At 42.9% G+C, this 12,313-nt stretch overlaps 1 protein-coding gene across 1 annotated transcript in view; it reads right to left on the bottom strand.

Moving 5' to 3' along the window:
- The window catches only part of LOC119441725 (UDP-glucose:glycoprotein glucosyltransferase 1-like), a 196,616-nt gene that overhangs the window by 19,558 nt on the left and 164,745 nt on the right, over window positions 1–12,313 (bottom strand). The window contains 5 exon segments of the mRNA XM_037706328.2: window positions 3,821–3,905; window positions 5,560–5,661; window positions 6,167–6,184; window positions 9,118–9,177; window positions 11,168–11,253. Of these exon segments, the coding sequence (XP_037562256.1) occupies window positions 3,821–3,905; window positions 5,560–5,661; window positions 6,167–6,184; window positions 9,118–9,177; window positions 11,168–11,253 (351 nt within the window).

Below are 12,313 nucleotides of genomic sequence, written 5' to 3'. Positions count from 1 at the left end.
GCCGAGCTGGCGGGGCCCGACCAGCCCGAGATGTGCACTGTTGTTTTTGCAGCTTCTGCAAGCTTATGTTTGCCCTCCTCGAATTCAGCCTGGGTCAGCAGCTTTTTCGGGTGGGGTATTTTGGTGGGAAGTTTTGACGTGCTCACTCAGCGGGAATGGTTGACCGAACTGATGGCTGTGGTGTCTCAAAACAAAAATACTGCCATTTCTGCTCGACTCAGTGGCCAAATTAGCACACAGTTTTGCAGTCGGAGTCCGAATTATTGCTACAACGCGCTGTAAGGTGTCTGAAATTTTGGTCGTGCCTCATACACCGACTCTATGATGCTAGTGGCAGTGCTGTGGGGCTGTCTGAATAGTGAAGCATGTCCGAATTATCGGTGTCCGAACATTTGGCCATTGACTGCACTGTAGGGCGGCGGGAGCACAGTGCTCTCCGACGTGCGTGTGCCTCGTGCCTTTACTTGTTCACGTGGGATCTAGCAGCCAGCAAACATACCATACAATCGCAGTTTGACGATGTACTGAATGTTGGTGCCGTAAAACCACATTTTCCGGGAACATGTTAACTAGGTAAAAAAGACATGTAACTGTATTGGGCCATTTTTTCGTGTTCTCGATCGCGAGCCTTGGTGGCAGGAAAATACAAAACAGGATCATATCAACGAGGTTCTACTGTATCAAACTTGAAAGGGATCACAAAGTAGTTTGATACATCGATCATTCGAAATGCAATATATGCCTATCTGAAACTTATCTCAAACCTCCACACGTCTCGCAGTTTCCCGCGACCATGAAAAGCGGGAATTTACCAATTTACTTCTGCAAGGCTGTGCCGAATGCATGAAAGTTTACTTAATTTTTGCACACAAATGCAGGAGGAAGTTGTCTGCGCTGCAGAATGGTCTTTGACACACTGATTGTAATGCTAACCCTAAAACCTGTGTCGCATCGGAAATAGTTTGAAGCGCAAATACACAGACACAAAAGAGCACATGAGACACAGACGAGTGCAAACTACCAACAAGGTTTATTCACCCCCACACGTGTTTATACTATGTTCCCATTACCGCTGCACATGCGCACAGTGCCTTCTAAGAAAGGACAGCTCTTTATCGGACATGTGTACAGAAGGAGTGCTGATACAGGCTGAGCCTAATGAAGATATCTTTTCAGCTTCTATTATCTCACGGGTGAGCCTATGGTCACTTCTGCTGACAACAGCACACTTTTCAAAAAGAGGTCTACATTGACAGGAACTGCAGTGCATCGCCAACCAACCATCACGTGCCGTTTTCTTTATGTTTAGCAACTATTTCCGATGTACAACCAACAGGCCCAAATCGCTACAATTCTGTGTCGCATGTCTGCGAGATCGTAGTGCCCCCCCCGCGCGCGCGCGTTGAAGTGCTTGGTACATTTCATTTTATTCAGAAATGGCAGAAATGGATGCAGCATGGAAGCAAACCAGACTGTATGCATATGCGCCATGCTGCCACCAGCACACCTGTACTGCAAATTGCTCGTGAATGTGTTTGGTTCATGTTGTAATATGCCATTTATGTGGTCGATCTTCACACTTTGGCAATAAGTTGACCATGCAGACTATTGTGTCAAGTTTCGGATTCCGAACTGACGCAGTGCGCTCCCCTGTCTTCCTTTCTGTTGGAAACAATCACTGTTTCCCGTACAGCCGTCTGTTCTTGTGTGCCACTCAGCACTCCGGTGCTCCATTCGTTCTTGACCCTATCCCTCTGGCCGCTGTGTTGGTGACTGCGGACACTATACAGATGCTGTTATACCCCTGTCAAGCGGGCAAGTTAAGTGCACTTACGGGGAGTGCACTTCGGGACCTTGAGTGACACTTAAGGCTACGCGGTGCTAAACGGGAAAACGGAGTGCACTCGCTGTAAAGAAACATGGCGACAGAGACGAGCGCGTTTATTGAATATGTAGATAAAAAAGAAAAAAAAACTTCTAAAAAGTGATTGTTTTACGTGGTATTATAAATAAAAACAAACTTAATCTATTTTTTCTCAACAAAAACGTCATTTCTTTTACTATGAGGTGTTGCAAAGTCAATGCCGGCCAAGACGAATACCTAGCCAATCCAAAAAAACATGGCGGCGTGCGACGAAGCTGCGTATACGATAATTTTGTTCATTATTGTGCTGTTTCGCTTCGTGTTCCACTTGCCTGTCTTCACCTCCGCAGTGTAACAGCTCCGGAGCTTGGGCACCGAAGGCGAACACTCAGATTTGTAGTCATTTTGCCGTCTTATTAGTGTATCAGTCTTCCTTTAATGTACATTTTCCTTGCTAGCAATTCCCAACTCTGGTTGCGTCCGGCACACGACTGTGCTGTGCATCAACAGCGAACGCCAACGCAGTGGCGTGTTCACACTCGCCGCCACCGAAGGCTCCCGTCGCGCTAAGCTATATAAAATGGGCCGTGACTGAAGATTGGGCTAGTTTATAAGCAATTAAGAATGGGGAAGCCTTGCAAAGATAAAAGAACTACAACGGACAGAGAACGGGAACTTACTGACACATGTGCGATCGGTGAAGCAGCTCAACAGAATAAGGAAGACGTATGTCTTCTTTTTTTTTCTGTCCCTAATTTTTGTGTTATTCGCATATTTCCATGATTAAATACGTGGTAACGTTAAAGCGCAAATCAAAATAAGATCTGGAATATAACTGCTGGAGTTCCACGTCTTAGCTTGCCGCGGTGAGCTCCTTTCGCGTGGTGCATTTGCAGCGCAATTTGCGCTCGTTTTCTGCTTTATATAATATACCTGATGCCACGAATGTGATCTGCGTCGTACAAGTGATGACCTTTCTCAAAAGCAGACACACGAAAATGCGTTTTCCGGTGCGTTGGCCCTTAAAACCCGCAGTGCCAAATCACTGGAAGCACCGAGCGCCCTCGCCCCGTCGTCTGCTTCACATGCCAGTGCTCCGACAGCTGCCGTTCACGGCGCTGTTCGCCAGCATATCGCCTGCGCGCCGCTGGCGCCTTACGACGGCCGCCCGGTGCCTATTGCAAGCACGAATGAAACACACTCAGCGTGAACTGCTAGCTCACGAATTGCACAGTTACGAGTTTTGTGCCCCGCTGCCACGATAGTCTTTCCATGAAGTGCATACGAGATGTGCGGTGGCTTAATTAAATCCAAACTCCAATGTAAAGACCCGTCTAAGTGGGGGTCAGGGCCGAATTCGTTTTGGCCGCTCGCAACACCATAAAATGCCATTTGCGGGAAGCCCTGGTCTACAACAAGACAAACCCGGCGGCACAGACATCTCCAGTTTGGCATCTTAAGCCCCTCAGTGAAAAGATAGTGTGTCATCCACGTTTGTAGTGGAATGTGGACGACACAAGCATCTGATCAGGAGGTTTTTCAAGTTCGTGAAACAGAGTGGTGACCTGCTCTAGATATTTTCTTTTTTTCCTTTTGACAGTCACAAAATTGCACCCTGTATCGCATTCAAGCCTATGTTTATATGCATGTTCTTACATTATCTTTCAGCGTGTTGCAGCACCATGCTCAGCAAGTGAGACATTGTGTTAACATGGCTAATTAAGTGCTACAGTGGATGCTTAGTGAAAAACTGGAGGTTGGCCAAAGTAAATGATACAGCTTAACATTTACACATATGGAAAAACCCAGGCAAATACTGCCAAGTAGGATTGTTACAGAGTACCTTGTTCCTAATTAAATAAAACTGCCTCCAGAGAATTACTATACGGAATCATGTAACTGTTTGAATGAGTTGCTATACTGACATATTAGAGGACATGAAGCATGTAAAATCACCTTAAATGTGGGGGATAGGTAGTTTTTGAGGAACCAAAACTTGACAGGCGTCTTTGTGTTTTTCAACACACTGAGCATCATAATCCTGGAAAAAAGAAAGAGAGAAAGAAAACATTCGAACATTAGAGACATCTACAAGTAACTGAATTCAAGCTTTCTATAGCACCTCACTGGTACAGTCGAACCTCGATATAATGAGCATGGGTGCAACTAATTATCAAATATAACAAACTAAAAGTTTCCTCACTGATAGTGTCATGTAATGAAGGCATGCTTATAACAAGTATCAAATACAACTAAGGTAATTTTCAGTGGAATGCAACTTTGTTATAACAAGGTTTGACTATATCAACACACAGAGCTCAAATAATGCAATGGCAATGTACTATCAACATAAATTAACATGCAAAAAATTTCGAAGCTACTCCAAACCATTATTTCATTTCAATTTCACCTGCATTTGAAACAGTGGCTTAATTCAGACTCCAAAACGTACACTTGGGACTACTCCATGCTTAAAAACTGGCTACAGAGTGATTACACATTGCACTTCTGTGCAATTGCGTGTAAAATGCATTTGTTGCTGTTTGCATTTAAATTCAAGCTGACAGCATCTGACAAGCACCCCCTTTATTAAATACCATTTCAGTGTATCTGAAACACCAACTGTACACTAAATCCTTGGTTATTTGAATTTAATAGAACTGGGAAAAAAGTAAGAATGAACGGAATGTCGAATTATCGAAGGTATCAAGAGAATAATGAACAAATTGTGTTAATGAACATTAACACAATTTTCTTTACTGAATGAATCTCCTAATCCTGTTTCTATTTTGCTCAAATGAAGTGTGGACTCTTTTCCGCAACTACTGCAAGCGAAACCACGCAGGTCTGAACAAATGCGGCCAACCCACACCCCATGCCAAAATTACACTACTGTTTGCCGCAACCTCTGTGGATGAAACCATAGTCGCTATCGACGCAATCATTCATGATTGCGTCGCATCATGAATCATGATGAAAAGACGCAGTGCTGAAGGCATGTGGTCAACATGGTGTCATACGCACGGTAAACACAAAAATAAAGGCTATCAAGGCACAAAGAGGCATGAAGCGTTCTGGCGTTTTCGTACAGTTACCACTGATGACTATGATGATGCGAACTCCGCTGCTTCGTCTCGTAGGACACTAGCGCCGCTATTGGTCTTCTGTGGCACTCGGCATGCCCCTAAGGTTGTCCGAATTAACCAATGTGTGGGAATCTGTCTGAATTAGAGTTTGATGCCATTAAATAATGTATACGCTTCCCAAGACCAGAAGACAAGTCCGAACTATCTGATTTTCTGAATTAATAAAGGTCTAAATGATGAAGGTTTACCGTAGTATATAACGCGAGTTTATCTTTCCAGAATTGTCCACCAGGCAAAGAAAAGAACCCTTCAATGGCAAGCTGTTTGGTTCTGTCAATGGTGATAGCTCGATTCAGTGCAATAAAGGGAAATGAAGCTGATTGAGCAAATGGCAGTAAGAAGTCTGAGGCCCACCAGCTAGAAGCTTGAGGCACACCAGCTCTGTCTACTAAAGCGACACATCCGTTCGTGGTCCTCTGTGCGGGGCCCATGAGCGGATGTGTCACCGATCTCGCACAGTTGCCTAACAACCTCATAAAGGAGTTACAGACCCTAATGCACAACAGTTTAGATAACAACAAGCTCAACGCCAGTACACGTGTCACTCACCTCAAGAGTCGCTCATAGAGATGTCCTGAAGCAAGCGAAAATATGTTGATGACATCATCCTGCTCTTCCTCATCTTTCTTCGATGGCTCGCCCACAATAGAGCTAATGTGCAATTGAAGACAAGGAAAGAAAACATTGAGTTAGACCACTAAATGCACAAGAAATGATCTCGTTCATAGGAAAGAAGCCCAGAAGAAACAAAAAGCATGCAGCAAGCAGCCTCACTGAGAGCCCCAGGATAAAAAAAAAAAAGTAGGAGAAAAGCATGCACATACAAGCAAAAAAGCCTTTTGAGGTTTTTGGGAAAGAGCAACACAGCACACAAACATCATCATAACAAGGTGGTCCTGACTTTGGGTGAAAAAGCCAACAGAGTGCAGCACATCACATGCAGAGACAAAGCGCTAGAGCCATTGAAAGCTGCACAGTGCCAATTTCCTTTTTCTTTTTTCCCCCAGTGCAACGTCAAAGAAAAAGAAAGTTTCTTGCATAGTGCAGACGGCAAAGTGGCATCCAACACAGAAAGCAGCAGCATCAGCAGCAGCAGCAGCAGGTTAGTTGCAAGCTGCTTGCTCGGGTTATATGCCAAGCATGGAAAGTGTCTCACCTATCACCGAAAAGCTCTCTGGAAATGTGAAGGCAAGACAGTTGGGTGTCGGTTAAGTAGAGTAAAACTTTGCATTAGCGTAGGTACTGGCAGAAAGTAAGCATAGTACTGAGCAGCATTTGTAAGTGTACAACCACTTGACAGACAAGAAAGCATTGTCTGCAGGACCAACAGAATGCGTTCCTCAATGAATGCGTGCTGACAGTTGGAGAACACTGTGAGCTTACACCATAAGCAGCTCTTGTGCAGGACACATAATTTTTTTTTTAGCAGTTGAGCCCCCGAAAAAGCTTTCTGAATAATAAGTACAGTCGACTTCTGTTAATTCGACCCTGACAGGATGAATGACAGTGAACGAATTATGCAGTGGGTCAAATTAAACAACATGCAGAAAAAAATGCCAAAACACACTGCTGATTCATTTGGCAGTATTTTCCCAATCCTAACATGTCCCCGATTCAAATGTACCCCCGCTTTCTATACGTCCAAAGTAGAAAATTAACGTCAAAATGACATTAAAGCTCCCAAACAAAGTAAAAATCTATTGCACACCCGATTTTTTAGCAAGAGAAATGGGCAACGGTCTTATATGTGTTAGCGCAATAGACGGCCGGTTTTCTAAAGTCAGCGTCACTGCAATACAATAGTGTTAGGCGGTAAAGCATACAAATGCAGTTTTGGGTTCGTACCCGATTGCACCCCGAGGGCAATTTTCAACCCAATTGGCAAAAAAAAAAGAGGAAAAAAGGGGGACTGTTAGAATCCGGTAAATACCGTAAAGAGACATTGTGAGCTACCATTATTGCTTAAAAATCTTTCTAGGGCAGGCAGAAAAAAGACGTTTTCAATGGTAAATGTACATGTTTAATGCCTTCACTGTCCCCTTAGCTCTGCCAAGACTTGCTGCCACAAAAGGGGTCGCTATTGGGTTCATCATAGAGGTCAGGCGTGCGAGTACTGACTGGTCAAGTTCGAATTACCTGGCGAAGGCAAATTTTAGGTTCAAAATATAGAAAATTTGGGCCCATAAAAACGCATGGGTGCCAGCTGGGACCTTGGGTCAGGATCAAATTAACAGAAAAATCAAGTTAACTGGAGTCGAATTAATGGAAGCCTACTGCAGTTTACCAATTATAGATAGTTAATAATAAATAATTGACTGAACTAATAATCTAGTGTATGTGCATGAGAAAGGCTGATTAGTACTTTAAGAACTTGTTCGATAAAAGAAGCTCGCTCTTAAGGCGCATGAAAGAATGTAAAAAGGTGTTCAAAAGAAGAGAAAAAAAAATTGATATGGCTGCTTCTTGTGTAGTCCTTTTGTGGGTGCCATTTCCTCCATCATTTAATGTGCCCCTACATTGGTGAATATCAGGTTGGTTTGCGGCAAGAGCTGTTTACATTGTTCCTCTTTGTCATGATTAAAACAATGACAGGGAGTCAGCAGATGTGCACAGACTGGCAGAATTCACCTTTCACTCTTTTATATACTAGCCCATAGTTGACAAAGCTGATCATGCAGATGACTTGCAGTAACTGTCAAGCAAAACAAATTACCATAACTTAAAGAAATCATTGCCCTGTGGCACTATAAAAATGCACATAGTGTGGACAGTGACAGAAAACTGCTGACTGCAGTGAAACCGGAAAGCACTCAATAGTGGTGAAAGCAACCTAGACTAGAAAAATACATTGAATGGATTTCAACAGTGTATGTGAAGATAAGAGCTGGAGTAAAAGGGTGCAAAAAGCAGAATTTATATTTCGGGCCTGAAATTTTTCACAAGAACTGCCAAAATTATAACTATAATAAAACTTGAAGCAAATGGTTAACAGCTTCTACACTCCAAAAATAGATAGTGCAGTTCTGTAAAACGTGCCTATTGGAGTGTTTTAAGCAAACAAATATGATGCATTATCTTATAGCTTGCATAAAAGACAGATTCCATGTAATATTTTACAAAAGCTTTATTCACATCTTAGTAGCATATGTGAAAGAGAAATATATTCATTTTGTCTACTTTGGATATTATAACTTATGCAGTTGGCAGCACTGTAATATGTTTTTGTTGAAGTTGTCAGCCTGATGCATTTTTTAAAATGTTTGCTGATGTTAGGCAACTTTCGTTACAAAAATCTTAAACCTAATAAAAATATATGCTACCAGCAGTCAATAGGATTTCACTTTCTCCTTAAAAATTAAGGAACTTCATTAAAACTGGTTCTATGAAAGCCAAGCGAAATAACTTCCGCGCCCTCGTATCTTGAGGTGGGAACTCCCTGAGATAAAGCTTTCCTTCCTCTTAAATTTGTTTATTTGCGACCTCGTGATGGCCACTCCACAGCCCCGTACACGCCTCCTGTGGACCACAGCCTACAACCAAGGCAACGTTATCACCATCATCATCAGCCTATCTATATGTCCAGTGCAGGATGAAGACCTCTTCCAGTGATCTCCAATTACCCCTGTCTTGCGCTAGCTGATACCAACTTGCGCCTGCAAACTCCCTAATTTCATCACCCCACCTAATTTTCTGCTATCCTCGACTGCGCTTCCCTTCCCTTCGAACCCATTCTGTAACTCTAATGGTCCACCGATTATCTGCCTTACGCATTACAACCAAGGCAATGTGCTAGCTCACAAACGAGCGCACAGCCGAGGCAACACATCTGCTCACAAACGATTGTGCAAGCAAGCAAGGCCTGGTGTGTCGTGTCAAGAGTAATATCAAGTGGTGGCAAGTGGAGTGTGCTCAACTGTCACCAACAAAGTCAGGACCACCATCCGCAAACGAATAAGCTCAGATAAAAAAACCCGCCCTGGAGACACAGACAAAAAAAAAAAAAAAAACGCAACAGAGAGGGACAGCAATGCCCGCCGCTGGCAATGCAGAAGACACTCTCACGAGCACGCTTCTGAGCACAAGAATGAGCAGAGAAAGCTGGCTGACCTGTAGACTGCTTTGCCTATCTGCCTCCACTCCGTTAATAAGCCGCCAACTATAGGTATTCTGTTTACGAGAGAGAGAGAAAGGGAAACAAAAAAAAGAGCGCACAGGAAGGAGATGCTTTCGCACCGCTCGGGCGCCGCACCCACTTTAAGCAAACTCCAAGCAAGCTGTACAATATATGTGTGTCCAGCAGGCAACAAGCTGCCACCACTCAGAGGCACTAAACACGGTGACATGCACCAGAAGTACAGTGTTGTGAGCGAGAAAAAAAGCTGGCAGACTCCAATTACTTTTTCGTTTCAACTCGATTACTGTGAACAGCAGTTGTGTGATGGTCCTGGCTGTGGCTCTCCACTGTACGATCCAATGACAAGTGTCTCTTTTTTCTGTGGCAACAGAATGCCCTAACAGCGAGAGCCAGCGTGAAGTTTTTTTTTTTTATATTCATCCGTAACCCACACCCATTGTACGACCTCTTTGCTACCTCATGTGCATCATTTTGCATAACTCAAAGAATCCAGTCAGGCTGGGATGGCCACAGTCAGCCCATTTCCCAGCTCATCACTGTAGAAGGCGGGTGCAGTCAAAGGTCACTGTAGAGTGGTTAGAGTGTTCGGTTTAAAGTCACAAAAGCAATGGTTTGACTCCCCACAATGATGTACAATTATGTTTTATGAGAATCATTCAACATTCATGCAAAAAAAATTGAAACATTCAGGCCATTCTACAGCTCACAACTGCTGTTCACACAAAAAAAAAAAGAAAAAGAAAGGTCCTTTGTGGTACAAGTGTACAGTGCTCAGCGATTTAAACACGATGCTCAGACAGTGTGGTGGCCGGCGCTTTTTGCACCACCGGTGATCGCCAAGCGATTGCTTAGGGGGCCGAATGCAGTTATGATGCATCAACAAGATTCTCACTTTCATGTGACACAAAAATGCATCATCTAAGTGTCACCAGCACCCACCGGTGGCACAAGAAAGTGCCGGCCACCATGTTGTCAGAGTATCCCGTTTTAATCGCTAAGCACTGTACCTGAAGATCCCAATGTTTCTTTCCAAGGTTTGGGCATCAAGTTGGGCTTAATGCCAATAGAATCCCTTAAGCAGGAGGAACTGGTGCCTTAAGAGCTCTGACGACTTGCTGCCGAGCTGTAACACCATTGTACCGTGTGTGGTCCGTATGATAAGCTCTAATGACCACTAGTGACCATGTAAGAGCACCCGCAAGAGGGCAAAGCAACATTAAACTGTCACTGCATTAGTTATTGGCTCATACTAGAAGAAAGAAGATAAGCCATATATGCACACACACACATAAAAATGAAGATGTTTATAACACTGCTACTCTAAAAATGCTATCAAATTTCATAGAAAAGCAGAATAGTCTCCTATAGTATGCTTGCACACAAAACATTTGATTGACATTTTCCTGGCCTGTGCGGCATTAGTGGTTTTCACACACAATAAATAAATAAGTTCACAAAAATTAAAAATAAATAAATGATAATAAAACAATGATTGAATACTTGAAGTTATGTGAAGATGTGCAACAGAGTGATTTGGGAAAGCCTACTCTCCAAAGTTTGAAGCAAAGAGCAAATGGCATGACCAAGTGCCTCGATAGCTAAGTTGCACATCAATTCTTTCTACTTGAATACCACATATGACTAGATCTGTGCACCTTACTTTAGGTACCCAAAACCTACAGATCAAACATGATCTAGCCTATATTCCATGTGATGTGCTTGAAAAACTATGAATTTAGCTACAGGTTTTGGCTCAAGTTATCAGCAAGATGACAGTGTGCTCAAGTCTTCACAAAATGCACCAAAACACGAATAAAACAAATGGCTATAATCTCTACTAAAAAGAAAAAGAAAAGAGCCAATTGAGTGCAGCCAACACGATGACCAAAGGTTTCTCAGCAGGCAAACATTGAGGAGGCATTCAGTTGGGATTACATCACACAAAGTATCAACAAAAGCAAGTTATTCACTGCATGGATGAAATGTGTGCCCAGCCAAAATGAGCAAAAAGAGTACACTCACTGCGACAATGAACTCCACAGATCATTTTCATCCTCACTTCCATCAGAAAGCAAGTCCTCATTTTGCTTTCCAGGCTTCTTGCCAACCTAGTGGGATAGGTAGCTCATGTAAAGCGTCATGTTACGTAAAGCATCCTATCAAATGCAGTTTACAATGCATTCAATAATAAAAGTGGGAATCATACTTCTAAAATGAAAGTGATCGATTGATCCAGCAGGTCTAATTAAGCAAGATGCAGAATAAAACGTCATAATGGATCAATTATTCATTTGGCATTGTTTTCCTGATTCTAACATGCCCCCGAATGAAAAGCGTTCCTGCTTTCTATGTGTCAATAGCAGAAAACTAACATAGAGATATCACTAAAGCTTCTAAACAAAGTAGAGATCTAACCCACACCCAATTTTGTAGCACGAAAAATGGGTAAGGGTCTAATATGTGTTGCACAGTGGCAGAGTTTCTTAAAGTCAGTTTTGCCGCGCTGTTATTAAAGCCAGCTTCGTCGCCATGCAGCCGTGTCATGTGACAAAGCATACAAATGCCACGAAAGCAGTTTTCGGATTAATTTACATGGAAAGAAAAAGAAAAGTCACGCATTAGAATCGGGTAAATACAGACATTGTGAGCTACAATTATTGCTTGAAAATATTCCTAGGTCAGGCCTAAAAAAGGCATTTTCCACAGGAGATGACGTGTGTTCCAACGCATTCATTGTCCGCTAAGCTCCGCCGAGAGAGATGCTGCTACTATAGGGGTCGCTATTGGCGTCACCATGAGGGTTTCGGCACGTGTATGAAGACTGAAAAACTTCAAACTATTTGGTGAAGGGCAATTTTAGGATCGAAATAATGATAGCTTGAGCCCATTGAAATGCACGGGTACCGGTCGAGATTTTCAATCTGGATTCAATTAACCGAAAAATCGAATTATTCGGAGTCAAATTTACAGAAGCGTACTGTACTAGCTTATTGACCCTTATGCAATAAAATAATCAGGCAACTCTTAGTGAGAGACACTGGAAACCTCCATGCACTTTTGTTTTGATTAATTAAAGGCACTGAAGTGACTTGGTTAAGCAGCATGAAGACACATAATGTTGCAAAGAACAGAAACCGGCAATGAATGAGCTCAATCACTACTGCAAAC

The sequence above is a fragment of the Dermacentor silvarum genome, chromosome 2, assembly GCF_013339745.2.
Source record: "Dermacentor silvarum isolate Dsil-2018 chromosome 2, BIME_Dsil_1.4, whole genome shotgun sequence".
Lineage (NCBI taxonomy): Eukaryota > Metazoa > Arthropoda > Arachnida > Ixodida > Ixodidae > Dermacentor > Dermacentor silvarum.
The sequence above is the reverse complement of the archived record's forward strand: the minus strand, read 5'-3'. Positions and strand labels throughout refer to the sequence as shown.